We start from the raw sequence: 22,754 nt of genomic DNA on the forward strand, positions 1-22,754 counted from the left end.
AATTAAAAATCCTTCTTTTTCACATTGAGAAACTTACAATGTTGTAAAAACCTGCTTTGCTGCACATGTTTTTCTTTTTAATTAAGCTTCATAAGAGCAAACGCCAAACAAAAATCCGGTATTAATAGTTTTACAGTTTCTCTGCTGACCTCTAGTGGACATTTGAGGGCATAGCAACATAATCTGACAGAACTGGTCCTCAGATTACAGATACTGAGCTTACTCATTGACAACTTGGATTCCCAGCGAACGGGCTGAGCCGATGATGGTTTTGACAACCGTCTCGAGGGAAGGCATCCCTTATCTTGAAGCACTCGTCTTCACCTTTGACCTTCGCGATCTCGTACACGGCTTTCACCGACACCATACCCGCCGTCTCGTGGCCTTCACAGTTACAACAAGAAAAAGAGAAAGCAATTTTCAGCTTGTGCAAGTCAGAGAAAGTTTTAGGACAGCAACTTTAAATTTAGCATCAAATTGTTTTACTTTAATTGCAAAAAGTATATATATTTTGTACAGTTTAGGCTCAATTGTTGCTCTGAGTGAGTTGCCTTTTTTCAGTCTGTATACTCAAGGTTATGATTTAGTTGATGATTGCTTCAATAAACGATTAATCACGATTAATCGTTTCATTCCTATAATGTTTGAAGGAGTAAACAGAGTGAGTAGGAGGAGGATGTGAGACCAGACCCAGCTCTGGTGTTTGGCAACAAGGCTGAGGATAGCTTGGAGCAAAAAGGTGGAAATCCAGGAAAAATCTTCTTCCTGTGTGAGCTGCAGTGCTCCCTCTTCTCATGAATAAAACATCTCAACACTGACTACATGGAGCGATTCCTGCCACAGCCAGGTTAGAGGACACAACGCTCTCACCTGTCTTGCCGGCACCTTTAGCGATTCCTGCTGCCTGTTTGAGGAAGAATGAGACGGTGGGCTGGCCGATCTTCAGATCATATGTTCTGTCAGGCTGCGGAGACAGAGCAACAATTCATCATAAAAAAACTCAACTCATCATTTCATCACAATTATTTATATTTGCACACATCAGAACCACAAATTTAATTGTATGTCAATGGAATTTTGCAGAAATTTTACAAATACTAGAATTGATTTATTTGTAAGAAATACATAGTTCCCACAAGTCTGGGCCAGAAGTGAGCTGTGCCACTGAACCGCCATCTTGGTAGGTAAATGCAGTGCAAAGCATAGATAAACCGTGGATTCAAGACAAACAAAAAGAAAGTATATAGCAAAATTACTGCTGTTGGGATCGACCCAAATGAGATAGATAATGGAAATATGTCAGACAACGTGGACAAGCTGCTTCCAATCGCATACAGTTCACTACCTATTGAACACGAAGAGTGCCTACAACATGACCTGAATATATCAATTTATTTATTAATTTATATCAATTTATTTATTTATTTATGAATCGATATTTAAATAAATTTTTAAGGATGTTAAAACTCTTCATGTGAATAACGAGGTTCTGGTGACTGGCAGAGGAAGTACATGTAGTAACAAACACGTAGGCTACATGTCCGTATTAGCTAGCAGATAAAAGCTACATTAGCTAAGCTAAATTTGCTAGTTCGGCAGTAAGTACTACAGTATATACCACTGATATTTATCCTAGTATTACACAGAGGTGGATAGAGTGCTCAAAAACTGTAACTGAGTAGTAGCTGTAATATAAGTTAGATTGGAACGAGGCGAGAGCTAGTTCTAAGCTTGTGGCGTCTATACTGTTGCCGTAGCAACTCCATAGCAACCGCCTCCCGGAGTGGCTGTCGGTTACAAAGTTCATGAAGTGCGACGTCACATTTGCTACAGTATGGAACCTTCTAGAATTATTTTATATAAATTCTCAGTTTGTTTACCGTCTTCCTCTGGTCAGTCACACAATTTAAACAGAATTTTTACACCGTTTGAATAGAAAAATTGTTTCTGAATTGAACAGTGGCCGTTTTGTAACGGCTTAGTGAATTCAAGTGGGGAAGAAAATAAGTGCAGACTAATTTATGCACAGTTTTATTTCTTGTGTAATAGTTTGAGCACAACCTCTACTCAGTAACTCTATAAGATTGCCAGAGTCAAGGCAAAAATACCAAACAGCAGAGGAAAGGAGCCAAACAAGAGACCAGCTGGAGCGATCTGGGGCCCAGAACGTACGGATGGTTTTATCTGCGGGGGCGAAGTGTCCTCCACTCTGTTTTTACAGGATGTGGCGAAGAAGACCTTATTTTTACCTCGACAGGAACATTGATCTACAACGATAACTTTCACATTTATGAGTCTGAAAATTGGTCTGTTTTCTGTTTCAAACTGAATCTGTTTTAAAACAATTGTTGAAAATCGACACAATTCTGAGGCCAAAACCACATTTTTTGTGTTTTTCTAAAATGTATTCTAAGAATATGAACAAACTGATGAAATACAAATATATTGTATTTACTTCATATTTTTGCATTTAAATAAAATATTTTATATTACCTTTCTCTGTGTTTTATAGAAATATATTTATAAATAAATAAATACATAATTTTTTATCTTTTAAATTGTAGTTTTTTAAAATAAAGATTAATGTTTTTGTAAGACAATTATTTAAAATGTTTCTGTTTTTCTATTCTGTTTTGAGAAAATTAAATTATAATTTTTTTGTTTTTAGTTTTGTGCTAAACTGGTATTTCATATGTTTTAAAAATATTTTTCTGTAAACAAACAAACAAACAAACATAAAACAGTAAACCAAATGATCTTTGGAAAATTTTATTTTTAAATTATCTCTGCTTTTTTCCCCATAAGTTGTTAAATTTTCTGTGAAAAAAGCTTCTTTTGTTTTGTCTTATAAGCATACATATTTATAAATGCTTTTAATTACTTTTTTCATATTTTCTGGTGCAATGGCATTTCTTAATTGGGTAACAACAGTTGCTTATCTAAGGTTATTGCTACTTTATTTTTCTTTTAACCCCATTCGCAGCGCACGCTCCAGATCACCAAAACGCCAAAACCTGGTCACTAATTTCCTCTTAATTTCAACGTAAACACCAAAGGACAGAGTCTGTATTACAGGATCTGCAGAGATGCTGGTTTCCATCCAAACCCTGGATGAGTTGCCAAGTTTTAAAAGATTTTAAATGCTAAGTTTGCTCCTCTTTAGATTATTTTGGTCTCATATGAATCCTCAGAAGAACAGTTTGTTTTTATTCACATCTTTGCTGGTTCTCTTTACAGCAGGGAAAGCTTTTAAGACAGAAACAAACCACTGAGTTTGGACCTTGTTATGTGTGAATAATCTCCACTAAAAGCGTCTTTTACACTCATTTAGTCCCCCGGTAATTTGATAAGACGCCCCAGCTGACTCTGAAGACGACAGAAAACTCCACATCCTCATAAAACGATAATAAACTCACTGGCTGTATTTCTACTTTCCTCTTTGCTCTCCTGCTCTCCATGCTGCCCTCAGGAGCAGAGTAAAAATAATCTCATCAGCCTCACTGAGTTATTCTGACCCTTTTTTCTCTGCCACCTCGCTGTAAAAACAAAAGCCGACACACTGATCCAATCAATAAATCATCTGGTGAAAAGTTTGCTTTGGATCAATTTTTATCTGTCTCATATAAAACAGCAAACAGTCGACCGTGGGCTGGACCGAGGCGACCCGACGGAGCTGGTGATTTGTCATCAGCATCGAGTTATCTACCAGCAGTGACCTTTCAGCAGAGGAAACTGAATTTTTCTCCATCTAGGCAGAAGCAGTTGCTTGTTATTTCTCGTTGAATGTCCAGCCAGGAGTTTTTCAACAATTTTTATAAAATAAAACAAACATGTTCACCGGGGGTTTTATGACGAGGGGGGAAATAAATTAATGAATAACAGCTTCTGTGCGGGAGTTTTTAAAACATCTCTAAAAAAACAATTGTGAGAAATACTCCTGAGTATCTTAGCAACTAAAATAGTGCAGCAAAGGAGATGAAGACATCTGCCTAGTTTTGTCCAAACATTATACTTTCTATAACGTCATGAGTTTCAGCTATTACTAAAATAAAACTAGTTGTTTACCAGACTAATATTAGTTTGCTTTGTTTGTTGGCTGAAATGTTTTAATAACTACTGTATTAATGTAAATGAAGACACCGTTTAATATTACAACACTAATAAAGATTACTTATTATGCTTCCTTGTACAGATTAGGAGAGATCAGTTTTATATACAAAACATTACATTACATTTTGTGTGCACAGATAATAGATAATGAGATTTTAGTCTGTTTTAGGGCCTCTTGTCACTTTAAATCAAAATAAGCTTCTGCTGGCAAGGCCCTCCAGTGGGTTGCTAGGAGACAAGTGGAGTCCTGTTGGGGTTGCTAGGTAACCGTCTGGGCAGTGCCTGCTGTGACGTTACATTCCAGAGGTTTTTGAAACAACTCATCTTCGAGACACAAGAAAACTTATTTTTATTGATTTTTTGAGCATTTGGCCTGTTTTCATGAGCAGCAGAAACCCAAATGGAAGTAAAAAAAAAAAACATCCAAAATGTGGATTTATTCCCTTTAATATTACATAAATATGAACATCATATCTTACTGGTTTGTATTACCCTGCATACTGTAAGAATACTGAAGATATAGCTGTAATTGTGCTTCTCTTTGCTTTAGAAAACCATTAACTGTGTGGTTTTTGTTTTTCTTTTCCATAGAAAGTGAACCTGACTCAGTCCACAGATGTCTTAAGAGCAGATGAACAATGTCTGAATGTCATGTCTCTAAGAAATACTTCTAATACAGAATTTAAAGGTGCAGTATGCAACCTTTAAATTTAAAAGATGTGTTTTTACATATTTGTTAAAACTGTCACCATTTTGTGACAGTATGAGACAGATACTGTGAAGAGATCGATCTCTTCCTCCTATTCCCTGAGCTACTATTGCAGTCTGAAGAAATGCAGCTAAAACAACCAATCAGAGCCAGGAGGAGGGTCTTAGCGCTGCCAATCAACCTTATGTACTCACTGCTAAATGTGATAATGGTGGTAACATCTTATCATTACAGAAAAACCGTTTATCCACTGGGATTGGTGGCTTCAGCATAACCAACAGCGCCACACGGAGGGAGATTGACAACACTAAGACCCGCCTCCCAGTTCTGATTGGTTGTTTGTAATTTGCATTGGGAGAAGGGCAGAGGAGATACATTTTTTCACAGATTTTCTGTCTCATACCAAACTGTTATGACAGGGTAACGGTTTCAACAAATATGTAAACAAATATTTTTCACAAAAGTCACATACTGCAGCTTTATTCATCATACTTCAGTAGATACTTCCTTATACACCAGCTTTCAGATGAATTGAAATGACCTTGATGGAGCTTAAATATTTTCTGTTCTGCTTCTGTATATGGTCGACTTGAGGAGTGAAAAAACAAAGTCCAAAGAAAACCTGCAAAGCACCTTTAAATAAGTCAGGAGAAGTATTGATTAAGGAGCGATAACCAGAAAGTCTGGCTCGTTAAAAGAAAAACATATTAGCATTATTTCTGCTCACTACTTAAAAAGAAAACCCTCGTTTCTCATGCATCCATTTACCACCATGTTTACTGTCACCGCTCCTGGTGATATTTATCTGCTAACCTTGCTCATATTTGCGTCTGTGATTAACTCTGCCGCCTGTTAACTGATGACTACTGTTACAACTTCATCAGTCTCGCAGCAACAAGCGTCTTTAAACTCGAATGCACCTCGAACTTCTCAGTCTTTATTAAACCGATGAAGAGCAACTGCTGAACAAACCGTCGCCAGACTGAGAGAAGGACAATGCAGCTCCCTCTGTTGGCACAGCCGCAGTTAATTCAATATTTATTTATGCATTGTGATGTGTCACAGTGATCCTTTATTGCCAGCTGAAACGCTGGAGCGCAGCATACAGATTAGCAGCTCAAATTCACAGTCTGAAGGGTAAAAATCACTGGAAAGTGTGGAGTGTATCAAAAAAGTATTCACACCCCCTGAACTTTACACATTTTGTCACAATAAAACCACAAAATATCATGTAATTTCTTTAAATTACATCATCATGCGGGATGACCCGTGAACCTGCGGATTTGCTGAGTTGTATCTCCGCTGTATTTCTACTTGTGCAGTTTGAAATGTGTAGATTAGAGAAACTACTTACAAAATATATGTGAATGTTGAGGAACGCATTTATGAACCATGGTGTACATTTACAAATCTTGTTTTTCGCTTCGTGAATCTTTTTGACACTAATTTAGCTACATAGGATTAGAAGTAGAGATTTTAAACAAAACAGAAAGAAATCATTAAAAATACGAAACTGTTCACAAGTTTCAAATCGCGAGTCTGACTCGAGTTGTAAGTCGCTTTATATGCCACTTATGTGCAACTCGATTTCTGTTGTACAACAACATATTAGGGTCATGGTACACTTTTCAAAAAATTGATAATTTCCGTCAAAAAATTTCTAGAAAAGACAAGGAAATTTCTGAGCTCCAAAAATTTTAAATTTGGGAGAAATTTTTTTTTGGTTTATCTTAGAAATCTTTGTGAGAAGACTTGGAAATTTCTGAGTTTAAAAAATCAAAGATTTTCTAGAAAAAACTCAAAAACTGACTTTTGAAATTTCCAGAAATTTTTTTTCAAGCAACTCCTCAAACTTTGAAACTTCTTGTTTTTTCTTGAAAATTTCTGAGATTAATCTGAAAATGTTTGAGTTTTTGGCAGAAATTTACTCTTCCTTTTTTGTATTCACGATGGCCCTAATGCGCCGTCATGCTGCTGCGCCCCATAGCTGCTTAAAAATAAAAATACTGGAAAGGAGAAAAGTAGAACAGTTCAAGTGGAAACTATGGATAAAAATAAAGGTTATATCACCAGTTTGGCAGCATTTTGGATATTTTTAAATAAAAAACTGATAAGAAACGTATAAAATTATTGTGATGTTTTCAGCCCCACCAACCAACCCTCATATTGCAATAAATGCACAACTTATTTAAAAATGAGGTCATTTTATAATTTTCTTTAGCCAAAAGCCACATTTTACAGGTCCTCATTGGTTAAAAAATGAAAATCATGAATCGTTTTCATTCTAATTCATGAAGTGAGAATCACTTTCAGTTTATCTCTTAGATAAAACTCAACAAAACATGCTGAAAATGTAAGAAGTGGAATAAATTTTTGCACAGCCATCTCCATCTGTTGCCCTGTGGCTTCAGACTTCTTATTTAACGCACAGAAACGTTTGGCTCCATCTGCCCAAACTGCTCATTCGTCCTTTAAAGCGATCTGCTGGAAGCCGCTGATGCGCCGCAGCTGAAATGCAGCAGTAAAACGAACACATCTATAATAAACCCAGCACGCAGAGCTACAACACCCACCAGCAGATGGCACTAATGCGTAAGCCCCTGCTGTGCTGGCAGAGCTGTTGCTGGATATTGCGTCGGAGACTAAATTCATGCCTTTTAAAGGATTAGGCTCACCCCCCCTCTTTTCAGCACAAATCTCATTATAACTCACATTCAGCCGACTGGGAGGACACAACTCCTGATTTGAAACAACACACAAAGTGAGGAGGAGGTATGACGAGTCAAAACAATATCTGCTGGAGTAAAATACAAACTAACACCCATTTTCTGAGTAAGTCCCGTCTCCTCTGTGTGTTTAATGCCTCTTGACTCCAAGCTCCTCTGGGCATTGTTGCTTCATTAATGAATGCAAATAGAAAGGCTTACTTCAGTGGTGGAGTATGAATTATGGAGGCGCTCCAGTGATGCTATGCAGCTTGCAGTGGGATTAACCCCATTTGTGGGAGGGATGGGTGTTAAGAGAGGAGGGTCAGAGATGGGTTAAAGAAACGCACCTTGACGTGGATCTTGATGGGAAGTGGGATGCCTTCTTTCAGCTCTTTGGTTTTCTCATTGAAGTCCTTGCAGAACTGCCCGATGGGGATCCCTTTCTGCATTTTATAGAAAAAAAAGAGAGATAAACATGAAAAAACGATGAACGGCTGCATTTAAAATGCATGAGCTCACAGATCATCCAGCTGAATATCAGTCAGAATACAGATGGCACAGCTGCTGTCAGTCAATCCGTCAAACGCTCGACTATATCCACACAGGGCTGAAACGATTAATCGGATTCAAAGCGATTAATTGTCAACTAATTTAGTAATCGATTAATCATAATCTGGAGTATACAGACTGAAAAAAACATATTCACAGCAGTTATTCAGTCAAAACTGTACAAATATATTTATATTTTCTATTTAAGATAAAAACACCATTGCCTGTAAATATGTTTTATCCAAAACTCAAGTGGCACAGCTTTAGCTTCGCCTGTAGCTTCACTAAAAGGAATGAAATATGATTGCATTTTAGGCAATAAAGTGTCTCTTTTCTTATCTAAAAAAAGAATTGAATAATTTATTTTATTTGTGTCCTTTAATTAATTTATAATATTGCATAGAAAAAACCTAAGAAGTTAATGAGAAATCAGTTGAATGTGCCATTTTTTTATCCAATTAATTGATTAATCGTCAGAATAATTAATAGAATAATTGATTACTTTAGGGTGTTTTCTCACTTCATAGTCCAGTAAACCAAAATTGCAACATTTGCTACATTTTCAGATGCTACGGCTCGCTTTCTCACTGCACTGTGTCAAATGAACCAAAACTTTTGAAAAACCTGTTCACCTCCTCACCTGTGGGGGCGCTGCAAAAAACTACTGAAGGAAAAAACATGAAAACCTATAAACAAGCATCAGATTTTTGCAGTTGTAGGATTTCTCTTTTGTGTTTGGTAAAAGACCACAAGCAGTTTCTCTCGCTAGCGCTAGACTCTTACGTTTGTTTTGGTTGTATTTCCCCAGAATGCCTTGTGCTGTAGTCCACTTCCTGTTTCTGGAGCGGCCTCCACTCTGCCTGTCATTCACATTATGCATTCGAACCGCACCAGAGTTCACTTCAATCAAACATAAACCAAGGTTCGTAGGCGGACCAGAGTTCGTTTTTGTAGTCGACATCAGAGTTTGATTGTGCATTCACACGTCCCCAAACGAACTGGAATTCAATTAAAGCGGACTAAGAGTGCATTCACAGCAGCCATAGTTAGTTTGCTTTAATCAACTTCTAGTTCTTATCCCAAAGAAGTCCGGTTCATTTGGCGAGATGTGAATGCGCAATCAGACTCTAATGTGAACCAAAAAGGCGGACTCTGGTTCACCTACAAACCTTGGTCCCGGTTGAAGTGAACTCAACCGATATGTGGTTCAAATGCATATCCAAACGTCACACATACCAGAGACTGCTCCAAAAGCAGAAAGTGGAAGAAACCGCTTTCTGGGTCAATAGAGCTAAAATAAATGTGTCAGTCCAGTATTCGCAGAAGAAATGGTTCATGCTTTTTTTTTTTTTTTTTTTACCAAAGACAAAATCCTACAACCGTTAAAATATGACGCTACTCCATTTTTGTTTACATTTTGTGAAGAGAAAGTTGTGCTCAGAGGCTTCTTCTGAGGCTTTTGTGTCGTTTCTTTCTTTCCTGGTGCAGCGCCACCACAGGTGAGGAGGGGAACAGGTTTTCCAATTAGTTTGGATCCTTTGATACAGCGGAAAGAAACCCAACAGCTGAAAACGTCACAAATGTTGCAATTTTGATCCCCAATTGAACCGAGTCTACCGGACTATCGGAACGCCCTGAAGTAATCATTAGTCGCAAGCCTAATCCATACATGTGAGCGGTCCAGGAAGTGAGTCCAGGCCGCGCTGTCACCGCAGCTATGACTGAATGCATGTTGGGGCCCAGAGCCAGAGCGACCCGGTGATGAACGAGTTTCCATTTTCCTGGCTCCTGCAAGGCCAACGGAGCGAAAGCAAAATGGATGGGTGACATTAAGTCAACACCCGGCCAACGCTGCGTTTCTCTTCGCAGCTGAAATCAGGGGCAAGGACTAATAAAGAATCAAATTAATGCAGCTGAATTTTAAGCTGACCTTCACCCGCCATCTTTCCCCAAAGGCAACACGCTGATTGAAGTGTTCATTTTAGAAATGAGAGGGAGAAAAGGGGAAAAAACGTTTTTTTATACAAAGTTTAATGGAGTTGTGAGCCTCTGCTGCGCCACAACAGAGGAGAACCCGCTTTAATAATGACTCTGATGAAAAGTCAGTCACCCTGAGACATCCGTCAATGACAGGCTGGGTAAAGACATTTATACGAAGCTAACGGAGCGGCAACTTTTCCGAACATCATCTCTCCACTAAAGGTTCCAGGAAGCACCTGATGAATGCAAATCAGTCGCTGCATCTCTGTCACTTCATTAGTGCCTAAAATGATCCGCGTTTCCTGCTCGCTTCTCTTTGCAAACAGAACAAAGTGATGTTAAAATAACAAGCAGGTTGGATTTTTTTTATCCAGATTAGAAGATCATAAAGGAGGAATGAAACACACCCCGTCCCTGGAGTCCTCAGGCTTTACCTTCCCTCCCCGTCCTACTAATTAATCGTAATCCCATGTGACAAGCTTCTCCCCCTCTCATAAAACAACACAGGAAAGGTAAACAAGGAGGGATGGAGCGGTACAGGAAAGTCTAATTAAATATGGATTAATATAAAGGCTGTGATGTTGGGCATGAGTCAAAGCAAACCCTCAGGCTCTGCCTTGCACATTCAGCACCAGCTCCTTTCCCTCTGTTCAGCCCCTGTTGGATAATGATCTCTCCAACAGACTCAGACAGGCTTTCATTCGCCACACAAAGCCATGAAAAAAGGCCAGGAGATAAAGCCCGACACCTCTAAAACGTGCTTAAGCGCAGATAGTAGCGGGGAGAGCGCTAAAGATAGAGAGGCACGGACTGTCAAAGCGAAAATACGTGAAAAGAAGCAAAGAGAGTCACGGACATGACCCACCAGAAAGAGATGATTAGTATGCAATAAGCTGATTTAGAAAAGTACAGATGCATCTGTCTGCGTCCATCTGGTCCTGCATTTAACATCTGTATCCCCTAGTTCTACAATAAGGCAAATGGAGGCGGATCTTGACCCGATTTAGACGATTTGACTCGAGGTTTCTCTTTGCCATAAAGGATCTTATCTGGCGGAGTCTGAGCTCAGATTCAACACACACTGCAAGAAATCTTAAGCATGTTTTTAATCTGGTTTCTACTGCAAAAACATTTTCAATAAGACAAAACTAATTAAAAGTACATTTTCAGCTAAATATAGGAGCTTATTTTACGTCATTAATTCCTTAATATTGATGAAAAATAACTAGTTCCATTCTCAGATTATTTCTCTTATAACCAGACATTTCCCCATGTTTTAAGTTAAATAATCTGCCAATGGAAAAAGTAAATTTCTCTCCAAACTGTTACCAAAACTTTGGGAGGATTAAATTGTTGAAAACGTCTTCAAACAACAAAGACGTAAAAGGTTTTTTTTGCTAGAACACAACGGCCAACCCAACTTGTTAGCTTCTTGAGCTAAACTGAAGGAAGATTTGAACGCTGCGACGCCGTAACTTTCTCCAGCTGAGCAGAAACAAAACTGGAGTTATTATCTTTGGATGCAAAGAGGAACAATCTAGAGTCAACACACAGCTTCAGTCTGCAAATACACAAAATCTTACCAAGTGTTTTGTCTAGTTTATAGTCCAAAAATACCAATACACTTTAATTAAGACAAAACTAGCTTAACCGTAACTTTTCAGCAAGATATAGGAACTTGTTTTAGGGAATTGTTTATAATTTCACTCAAAACAAGACATTTTTCATCAATATTAATGAATTATTGACTTAAAACAAGTTCCTACATCTTGCTGAAAAGTTACTTTTTAGTTAGTTTTGTCTTTATTCAAGTGTACTTAGATATTTGCACTAGAAACTAGACCAAAACATTTAGCCAGATTTTGCTTTTTTTTGCAGTGTGGAGCTAGAAACTAGTGACCAGGCCTGATCAGCTGGTAGACGTCCGGCCAACGTCTAAATTACACGATTCAATAATTTACGTGCAGTAATCTGTGGGACTGAACCCGGTCTGTCCTGGAGTCTTTGAACGCAGCACGGAGTTTGGCATGTCATGAAAACCTCGTTGATGGTTGGCTCCTCCAGCTCCACATGACATTTATCAGCGAGAAGAGAGCTGGAACGGCAGCATCCATGCGCCGGCCAAATTGCTAACCCCGCTCACCGCATCTGAGCATCTAATCATCCACAGGCTCAAGCTGCCGGATAAACCCTCGTTTCTCAACCGTGGCTGATTAGGAGCTCTCCAGAATAAAATGGCTGCAGCCCTTGAACCGCGGCGGAGGCCTTCCACGCCGCTGCCCGTGGACAAGGACATCTTCAAAGCCCTTTGAGATCCTGGGCGGCGGGATTAGACTCTAAGACGATATTTCCTCGCTGTCAAATGCGGAGTTGAGTAATTGCGATTCGAAACCAGCGCGGCGGGATGAGTTTTATTACTCGTAATTATGGGAGCAATTAGACATTCGCAATTAAAATGTGAGGAGTTTCCGTTTGATTCGACCCTTTTGCTGCTGCCGCCGCTGTCTTTTCTGACACTCCGTCCCTGTTAATGTGATTGGCCTTTCAGCTTCACTAACTCTTTTTAACAAGATGTAGCGCTGGCGTGGAAGTGGGGAAAGAGACAGCTGAGGTATATGGAGGCTGTCAGAGTGCGGCGAGCGACTGTGGTCAATGTTTGAGCAGTGGCGGACGGAGGGTCCTCATGAATACGGGCGGGAGCGCTGCGATGTTTATGCATGAACGCTCCGTCCTTGTTTTCTTCTGATGAGACGCTTTAGAGGGGAGATGGGAGCTGCTGACGGCGGGGAAACGCGCAGCGTCTTCTTCTCTTTCTCATTTGTCGTCACATCGAGACGTTTATAAATTATGATACCAAGCAAATGAAAACAAAATGATTCACTGAGGGTGAAATGGTTCCAAACCAACTTTAATAAATGGCTGGGTGGCTGAATCTCCCTCAGGATTTCAGGCCCCAAGCATCACACTGCCACCGCCGTGTTTCTCTGCAGGTATTTGACTTTACTGGAATGATTAATTTTATGAAACAAAGCCAAATAAAAGAAGGAAGGAGAGGATGGGTGGACGAAAACAAGAACGGCTGGATGAAAGAAATAAAGGACAAGAGAAAGTATGATAAAGTAAAAAAGAAAGAAGAAAGAAAGGATGATGGACGACAGAAAGAAACAAGGAAAGAAGGAAAGGAAGAATGAAAGGATCAAAGAAAGAACAAGAGACAGGATGAAAGTAAGAAAGAAATGCCAAAAGAAAGAAAGGAATGACAAAAAGAAGGATGAATGAGAGAAAGAAAGAAAAAATGGATGAAAGGAAGGATGAACAAACAAAACAGGCAAAATGCTAAAAAGAAAGAATGGGTAAAAGAAGAGATGAAAGAAAGAAAGGATGAAATGATGAATGGATGACAGAAATAAAAAAAGAAAGAAGGAACGGAAGAAAGGCTGGATGAAAGAAATAAAGGACAAAGGAAAGGACGAAAGGTTGAAAAAAGAAAGAGAGGAAGAACAGGTGACAGAACAAAGAGAAAAGAAAGAAAGGATGAAAAGGAAGAAGAGAGAAAAAAGGACAGAAAGTTGCAGCAATCAGATATGAAGATAAAGTCTGGGGGTAAAAGCCGGGGCAGGCAGCAGGATTAATTGCCCCTGGCCTTGGAGGGCAGCTGATGAATTACCCCTGGCAGTCGGCATGGAGGTCTGCGATGGCGACGGAGGTGTTGGAGTGAAGAAGAGGTGGAGGGAGGCGAGGTTAATTAAACCCTTTAGTGTGAACCGCTCTCATTCATTACCTTCATTAACTCGTTCATTTAATCTGCAGCGGCGTTTTATCACGCGCTTCCCGCCGCGGCGGATCCGGTTTCACGCCGAAGCCCTTCGGCTGCAGGGGGCAGAGGTAACCAGGATACCAAAAACCACAAAACACCGTTTAAAGAGACACACACTGCTAAACGCTGGAAATAAACTCCGAGCTTTACAGGGTGCAAGATTTAAAAACGGGAAATAGAAACGATTTTCAGACTGAAATAAAAGAGCAAATGGAAAAGAGCTAAACCACTTTTTAAATTTATTCAGGTTATCTTTGTCTGATATAAAATATTTAATGATCTGAAATGTTTAAGTATGAAAAAATGTCAGGATCTGTGTTTTTCTGTGTTTATTTAGTTTTCTGTGTCCTTAGTCTCTTCGTTGTCCTGTCCTCCCCTTGATTGTTCCCAGGTGTGTCTCGTCTCTGTGATTACCCTCCCGTGTATTTAACTCCACCTGTGTTCTTTGTTCTTCGTCGGGTCCTCGTCAACGTCAATGTCTAGTCTGTTCGTCGTCGGTGTGTCTCTGTGCGAGCTGCCGTGTTTCTGGACTTATTTATATTCAAAAATCATCATTTTCATCTGACCTGGGTCCGCTGCGCCTGCCTCACCATCAACACCACCGCACTTCATGACAGAAGGACCCGACCATACCGAACGGTGAGAATGCAGCATATGGCCCAGCACGACCAGGAGGCATGGTTCCAGCAGCAGTTGGAGTTGGCTCAGCGGGATCTCTACAAGGACGTAGAGATCCTGCCATCTCCGCTGCTGCTGGAAGAGATGGGACTGGTGTCGGACTACACCCTGGCGATTAGCCAACGCCAGATGCTACCAGTCCCCACCCCAAAGCCCTCCGGATTCGGCCCCCGCCGTTACTCACGCCGGGGGAGACAGCGACGTGAGCCGCCGGTGAACCCGGCCCCTCGTCGCCTTCCGGATCCGTCACCTCCGCTGTCAGCCCGGAGACGGCGACGTGAGCCGCCGGCAGACCCGGCCCCTCGTCGCTTTCCGGAGCCGCCACCTCCACGGTCAGCCCGGAGACAGCGACGTGAGCCGCCGGTGGACCCGGCCCCTCGTCGCCTTCCGGAGCTGTCACCTCCGCAGCCGTTTCCAAGGCTTCGCTGCGGCTCGCCCCCGCGGCCGTTTCCAAGGCTTCGCTGCGGCTCGCCCCCGCGGCCGGTTCCAAGGCTTCGCTGCGGCTCGCCCCCGCGGCCGGTTCCAAGGCTTCGCTGCGGCTCGCCCCCGCGGCCGGTTCCAAGGCTTCGCTGCGGCTCGCCCCCGCGGCCGGTTCCCGGGCTTCGCTGCGGCTCGCCCCCGCGGCCGGTTCCCGGGCTTCGCTGCGGCTCGCCCCCGCGGCCGGTTCCTAGGCTTCGCTGCGGCTCGCCCCCGCGGCCGGTTCCAAGGCTTCGCTGCGGCTCGCCCCCGCGGCCGGTTCCCAGGCTCCGCTCCGGCTCGCCCCCGCAGCCGGCCCCGAGGCTCCGCTCCGGCTCACCTCCAGCCGGCGCACCCGAGGCCGAATCAGCCGGCGTTCCAGCCGGCGCACCCGAGGCCGAATCAGCCGGCGTTCCAGCCGGCGCACCCGAGGCCGAATCAGCCGGCGTTCCAGCCGGCGCACCCGAGGCCGAATCAGCCGGCGTTCCAGCCGGCGCACCTTCCGAGACTCCCAGTGTTCCTTCCGAGACCCAGACCCCCAGCATTCCTTCCGAGACTCCCAGCGTTCCTTCCGAGACCCAGACCCCCAGCGTTCCTTCCGAGACTCTCTGCGTTCCGACTCAGACTCTCTGCGTTCCTCCTGAGACCCTGACCTCCAGCGTTCCTCCTGAGACCCTGACCTCCAGCGTACCTCCTGAGACCCTGACCTCCAGCGTTCCTCCTGAGACCCTGACCTCCAGCGTTCCTCCTGAGACCCTGACCTCCAGCGTTCCTGAGACCCTGACCTCCAGCGTCCTCCTGAGACCCTGACCTCCAGCGTTCCTCCTGAGACCCTGACCTCCAGCGTTCCTCCTGAGACCCTGACCTCCAGCGTTCCTCCCGAGACCGAGACGCCCTGCGTTCCACCCGAGACCGAGACGCCCTGCGTTCCACCCGAGACCGAGACTCCCTGCGTTCCACCCGAGACCGAGACTCCCTGCGTTCCACCCGAGACCGAGACTCCCTGCGTTCCACCCGAGACCGAGACTCCCTGCGTTCCACCCGAGACCGAGACCCCCTGCGTTCCTCCTGAGACCCTGACTTTCTGCGTTCCTCCTGAGACCCTGACCTCCTGCGTTCCTCCTGAGACCCTGACCTCCTGCGTTCCTCCTGAGACCCTGACCTCCTGCGTTCCTCCTGAGACCCTGACCTCCTGCGTTCCTCCTGAGACCCTGACCTCCAGCGTTCCACCCGAGACCGAGACTCCCGGCGTTCCACCCGAGACCGAGACTCCCTGCGTTCCGACCGAGACCCCCAGCGTTCCGACCGAGACCCCCTGTGCTCCACCAGAGACCCTGCCTCGGGGGGCTCGTCGTCGCCGTCTGTGGGCGGCCCCCGGGACTCATCGCCACCTCCAGCGCCGCGGACGGCCGCCGGACCGCCTCCGTGGTTCCCGCCTCCGGCGCCGCGGACGTCCGCCGGACCGCCTCCGTGGTTCCCGCCGCCGCGGACGACCGCCAGACCACTTCCGTGGTTCCCGCCTCCTTTGCCTCCGCCCACCCTGTGGGTAGTTTTTTGTTTGTTTATGGACTCTTGGCCCTCCCTGTGTTTCCGCCCACAACGGTGGGTTGTTTTTTGTTTTTTTCTGAACTCTGGCCCCCCGTCCAGCGCCCCTCCGCCCACCCTTGTTGTGTTTTTGTTTTTTGGGCGTCTGGTAGCCGCCCTTGAGGGGGGGGTACTGTCAGGATCTGTGTTTTTCTGTGTTTATTTAGTTTTCTGTGTCCTTAGTCTCTTCGTTGTCCTGTCCTCCCCTTGATTGTTCCCAGGTGTGTCTCGTCTCTGTGATTACCCTCCCGTGTATTTAACTCCACCTGTGTTCTTTGTTCTTCGTCGGGTCCTCGTCAACGTCAATGTCTAGTCTGTTCGTCGTCGGTGTGTCTCTGTGCGAGCTGCCGTGTTTCTGGACTTATTTATATTCAAAAATCATCATTTTCATCTGACCTGGGTCCGCTGCGCCTGCCTCACCATCAACACCACCGCACTTCATGACAAAAAACAGATATTTGTAAAAAGGGAAACATTTTTACAAAACAAACTGAGGAATTTCAGTGTGAAGCTGCAGATGTTTAATTTAGACAAGAAAGGAAAGAAAAAAGAAAGGAAGGAAGGAATAAAGGATGGATAAGCAACAGGGAGAAAGAAGGAAGGAAAGACAAAAGTAAAAAAGGATGGATCCAAGAAAGAAAAAGGACAAGTGAAAGACGAACAAAAGAATGGATGAAAGGATGGATGGAAGAAAGAAAACAAACAAAAAATAGACAAATGGAAAGATGGAAGAAAGGAAAGAAGGACGAAAATGGCAAAAGAAAGAAAGAATGGACAAAAGAAGAAAAGAACAAATGGATGAATGACAGGAAAGACGACAGTGGAAAATAAAAGCGATTTTGAAAAGAGCCAGTCAAATCAGTGGAAACTCAGCGGAGCAAAAACAAATCTGGGATTTGTGTTTAGAACAAAAACCAGGTAAGCCTCTCATTCATCGGGGGTTTTATTGTTGCTCTAAATAGACACAACCTCCCCGCTCTGTTTGCACCTGGCACCAGAAGAAGAAGAAGAATCAGCCTTTTGAGGGGCCGGGTGAAAGCAGAGCGAGCGGCGAACAAAATGGATCGCACAACTACAAAACATCCCATTTTCAACTCCATTAGGCCGCCCTCACAGACGCCACACTGTTGTGCTTTTTGCCACTTCACATGATTAATCACGTGCGGCGGCTGAACTGCAGGCGGCTGAGATGAATGGAGAGAAGAAATAAAGCATCAACACACACACACACAAACCGGAGTGTCAGGTGAGGGGATGGAGTCAAAGAGACCTGCTGACATTTGGTTTGAGTCTGTCATAGAAACCGCTCAGAGTATTTATGGAGCAGCAGGGAGATTTTTATCTTCAAGAGCAAAAACCTCAAAGATTTTGTTTGACGTCTGCCTGCAGATTTCTTATTTTCTAAGAATATTGGATGAATCCACTGCAAAAACACCAAATGTACAAAGCAATTTTGTCTCGTTTCTAGTAATACGTCTTAAAGGGACGTATTATGTTTTCAAGCCACATTGTGTCATTTTGTTGCTAGCATTGCGCAGCGCTCTCACTTCCGCCTGAGTTGTTGGCGAAAGCTAAGTGCTAACAGCATAACGTCCAATTTTCAAGTTCGGCCCGTGGGAATTTTACTGATTCATGATAATGTCCGGGTTTTGTCGTTTTTCGGGGAACCAATAAGCATCCTTAAAATAATCATTGCATGTGTAAAAAATTTTGCTACAAGCTGCAGAAACATTTGACCTTTTCCACATTTCCAACACATTATGACCACAAACTTCAGTGTTTTTTTTTATTTAAGGTGTAACTAACCCGAATCGGTATCAAACGATATTAAACCTCAGATATCTGTATCGGTATCGAAAGTGAAAGAAATGAATTGGTGCATCCCCGATTCAGCTGGCAGAGACTTTTAGCTGCAACTCTGGCAAAAGGTGGTTTTATAAAGGCCTGCCATGTTGGAGGAAAAATACAAAATACATTCAAATATGTGGAAATGTTCAATTAGTGTGAATACTTTTCCTGCTCTGTTTGTGTCAGTGCCGTTTGTACTTCATATGAAGGTTTAATAAACTACAAAAAGGTGTATTAATGTAACTCTTCCCCTCACTTAAGGTTTTTTGTTGTAGCTAAAAAAACAAAAAAAAATGCACCAAACTTGCAAGATTCTGGGAACAAAATGTTTCCATGCATCCCTGCTGCAAAGGAAACGGCTATAAAAGTTACATTCCAGGTTTTGCTGTCAACCACACATCACATAAAACTAAAGGTTGCTCAAATGCACTTCTGCTACAAACCAAAGAGGATTTCTGTCTCTCACTGCTTGTCCCCTTTCTGCAGATTCTCGTGCGGCTCTGTTTATTGATTACACAGAACAAGCCTCTGAAACTCCTTCTCTCTGCTGGAGGCGAGCTGCTCCAGGCTTCATTATCAGCTACCTGCAGAACTGTTGGCAATCAGCTTGAATTATGGGCAACACGAGAGCCAGATTTTGACAAGGAAGATTAATGTTTGCAGTTAAAATCAGGCGACATCTCTGGTTGAGGCCTCTCGCCTCAAGTTGGAGTAAGAGCAGGAAAATGACTCCTGCGTGTTTGTGGAGGTCACTGCGTGTTGCACGGCAGCGACAGACTGTAACCTCATGCGTCCTTCCAAACTTCCCCCAATCATGTCCGAGGCAGAAAGTGATGAGTGCACAGTACTGTGGACAGCCAGGCCGCCTGGCTGCCCACTCGTCTACTCTGTAGCTCTCCATCTTTTATTTTTTTTCCTCTGCGAAAGTGAGCCAGTGAGCGAGTGACCTTCAACCACACCCAGTGGGAAGAAGACAAGAAGGGAAAGGAGATGAAGCAGCATGGAGAGAAAAAAAGAGAAGACGAAAGAAAAGCACATATGCTATTATAAAAAAATAAAACACTGGAGTGAGGAAAATGGAAAATCTCTCTTCTCTTGGAAGTCATCGGAGCGGGGAGCTGAATCTGACAAGAAAGATGACTCTCCATCGCTCTTCTCTCCAGTCTGATTAAACCTCTCACTCCACAATAAACCCAACACTCTGCAAGCCTCAGAAATGAGCAGAGCTGAGGACCTGAGCCCCGGCTAAAAATGTTAAAACCTTTAGGCTACAGCGACGCTGTGACATTCAAAATGTGTCTGACAAAGGAACCGAAATTGAATTCTTGAAGACGTAATGAGCCAGACGTTTCCAAAGATTCATTTTTCCCAACAAAATCTATCTGTGAAAATTCCCAATCCTCCTGTTTGAACACGCACAAAGCCGCCGAAAAGAAGTTAATCTACAACAGAAGGATAATTTCCTCGTGTGACGAAGGAATGAGCAAACAGAAGAAGGGCTAATTAAAGTTGTAACATCTGCTTTTGGAGCTCTAACTCTGTCTGCAGGCTGGAAACATCTTTCGCTCCACTTCCACTGCGTCTCCTTTAAGCGATGATGGGTAAAATAAGCTTTGTGCAGAAAAACAAAAAAAGGTTCTGAAAGCAGTGACGGTTTTTGATATGGGTCATATCCAAACCTCCCGTCGGTCAGCAGGAGGAACCAGATCTCAGGAAGAATAGGAATCCATCAGCTGCATCATAATGTTTGTTGAAACTCTTGTTTACAAGCCTAGTTCATTAAAAGTCAGAAAAGCAAATATAATCTGAAACTGACATTTAAAGGTGACCTATTATGCATCCTTGAACAGGTTAGGGTAGCTTTATGGGCGACGCAAAACATGTTTATTATATTTTTGTGCACAAAATCATTCTTAGATAATGAGATTTGAGCTTTTTTAGGGCATCTTGTCACTTTAAATACAAATAAGTCGCTCCTGGCCACGCCCCCCCAACTCACACGTAAAAATGGCTGCCGACAGATACACAACTATACAACTGTACATCTTTGAAAAGCATTAGTAGAGCCTCCTGTACAATTAACAACAATGCAGCAAGTGGTTTTTGGATGGTAAGTCAACAACAAAACACTTGTCTTTTCCAGCAGCCATTGTACAGCACATACAGTGGTAAAACCAAACAAGGGTTGCTAGGTAACGGCACAGTGTGACTTAACAATCAGGAGCTTTTTGAAACAGCTCGTTTTCAAGACACCAAGAAACATAAACCTATTGCCAAAAAATGGCTGGGTTGTTTTTTTTTAAAAGCCCAAATGCCAACCAGTAGAATTTGCTACCCACTGGTAGCATTGGGAACAATGTGCCAAGCAGAACTACACCCAGATATTTCTTTAAAATATTTTAGTTACTCGCTTCTAAAACAAAATATGTGAATAGGCTAATATTAAAAATTAAGCTCCTCTGGATTCTTCCATTGCTAACTAGAAACTACCAATCAGAGCCAGGAGGCAGATTTTAGCGCTGTCAATCACCCTCCGTGTGGCCATCCAACTCCTGTACATTCCTCTCTTGCTCTCTGCTACACTGCAGCTAGCATAGTCTGAATGCTAAGTCTGTCATCGGCTTAACCACCGATGACAGAAGATAAATAGTTTTCCTGTAACAGTAAGTTGTTTTTCCACCAGTAACGTATTTAGCAGCACGTACATGAGGATGATTGACAACGTTAAGACCCTACTCCTGGCTGTGACTGGTTGTTTTTGATTTGGAGCAGTGAATTTATTCTGAGAACAATAGGATCTTGATCTTTTAACAGATTATGTGTCTCATATCATAATGTCACAACCAGTGATGGCATAGTTACTTTGAAAAAGTAACTTTAATCGGATTACTGACTACTCCTTGAAAAAGTAACTTAGTTAGATTACTGATCACTTGATTTGGAAAATAACTAAATTACATTGAAAGTAACTTTTTTAGTTACTTTCAGCAGCTGCTAACAACAACGCTGTGAAAATTACATTGATCTTTGCCAATATTTAATTGCAAGTTATTTTATAATTTTATATAACATCAACTATGTGTTTAAAGGTTATAACAGTACAAAAAAAAAACTTTAATAATTTGTGCGTGTTTTTGTATGTCCCAGTATTGTCTGGAAAACTATGGAAAGGATTTTAGACCCCACCCCACCCCGCCCCATCATCCAGGTTCTGCGTTACGGCCCTGCGTGGTGCCAGCGCCCTGCGCTCCTCCTGCGGCTCCACAATACTGATGTGTCATTGCACAGATTTGTGACGCTCATCTTAATATTAATAATTACGATGGCGTTTAGTTGCACAACTTTACGGACTCGTTCATTCGTGGCTGTTTTCACGTTTATTGCGCTGTTCGTATTAGTCTCGATGTTTGCAGTTTTCTGGAGCGCAACGCGAAGCTCGACGTAATTCAGAAGTAATATATTAACTTGACATTAACAAAGACACAGCGGGACGGTTCATCCGGGAAATGATGGACAGGGAGAATCTGACTAAAACTAACTGGATGTCAGACAAATTCTGGGGTTTATGTCTAATTACTTCCAAACCCAAAACCGCAACCCGCGACTCATTAAATCTGCAAGGACTTTAGAAAAAAAAAACACCTAAAAAAAACAAAGCTGCTTATAATAATCGGACTTGGCGAGAGAAACTCAAAATAGTTCCTGTTTTTCCAGCAACAAAATGCGCATCTCCCTCTTCCCTCTATTGTTTGTTTCTGTCGCATAGAAACGGTGATCACTCCCCAAGACGTGTAGAGGAAATAAAATTAGATCACAAAAGAAAATAGTAACGCACAGTAACGCACAGTGATTTTAATAGGTAACTGTAGTCTGACTACTGGATATGAAATAGCAACGCGTTAGATTACTCGTTACTGAAAAAAGTGGTCCGACGTCAGCAACGCGTTACTGACGTCACTGGTCACGACATTGTGACAGTTTTAACAAATATGCAAAAATAAAAAATCACAAAATGTACATACTGCACATTTAAATGTCCTTATATATATATATACTAAAAAAGAAATAATAATAATAATTAATAAAACTTACTGTCCCAGTTGAGTTTTGAGTTCTTTAAAAAACAACAACAAAAGCATCTGGTAATAATTTCAAAACAAAAATCAAATTATTATTTTTTATTTCCATTGAGAAAACTCAGTTACCTTCAACATGCACGGTTTGCTCGCCCGGGGCCCCATTCACTCAAGAGCCGCTCTGCTTTCATTATTAGAAACATCACAACTGTAAGACGCTGCTCTGAAATATTCCTCCA

At 42.5% G+C, this 22,754-nt stretch overlaps 1 protein-coding gene across 1 annotated transcript in view; it reads right to left on the reverse strand.

The window, feature by feature from the left end:
• Nucleotides 1-22,754, reverse strand: part of mrpl11 (mitochondrial ribosomal protein L11) — an 83,434-nt gene that overhangs the window by 1,143 nt on the left and 59,537 nt on the right. The window contains 4 exon segments of the mRNA XM_032554916.1: nt 224-291; nt 293-384; nt 871-964; nt 7,875-7,970. Coding sequence (XP_032410807.1) covers nt 224-291; nt 293-384; nt 871-964; nt 7,875-7,970 — 350 coding nt within the window.

This window comes from Xiphophorus hellerii, chromosome 23, assembly GCF_003331165.1.
Source record: "Xiphophorus hellerii strain 12219 chromosome 23, Xiphophorus_hellerii-4.1, whole genome shotgun sequence".
NCBI classification, from domain to species: domain Eukaryota; kingdom Metazoa; phylum Chordata; class Actinopteri; order Cyprinodontiformes; family Poeciliidae; genus Xiphophorus; species Xiphophorus hellerii.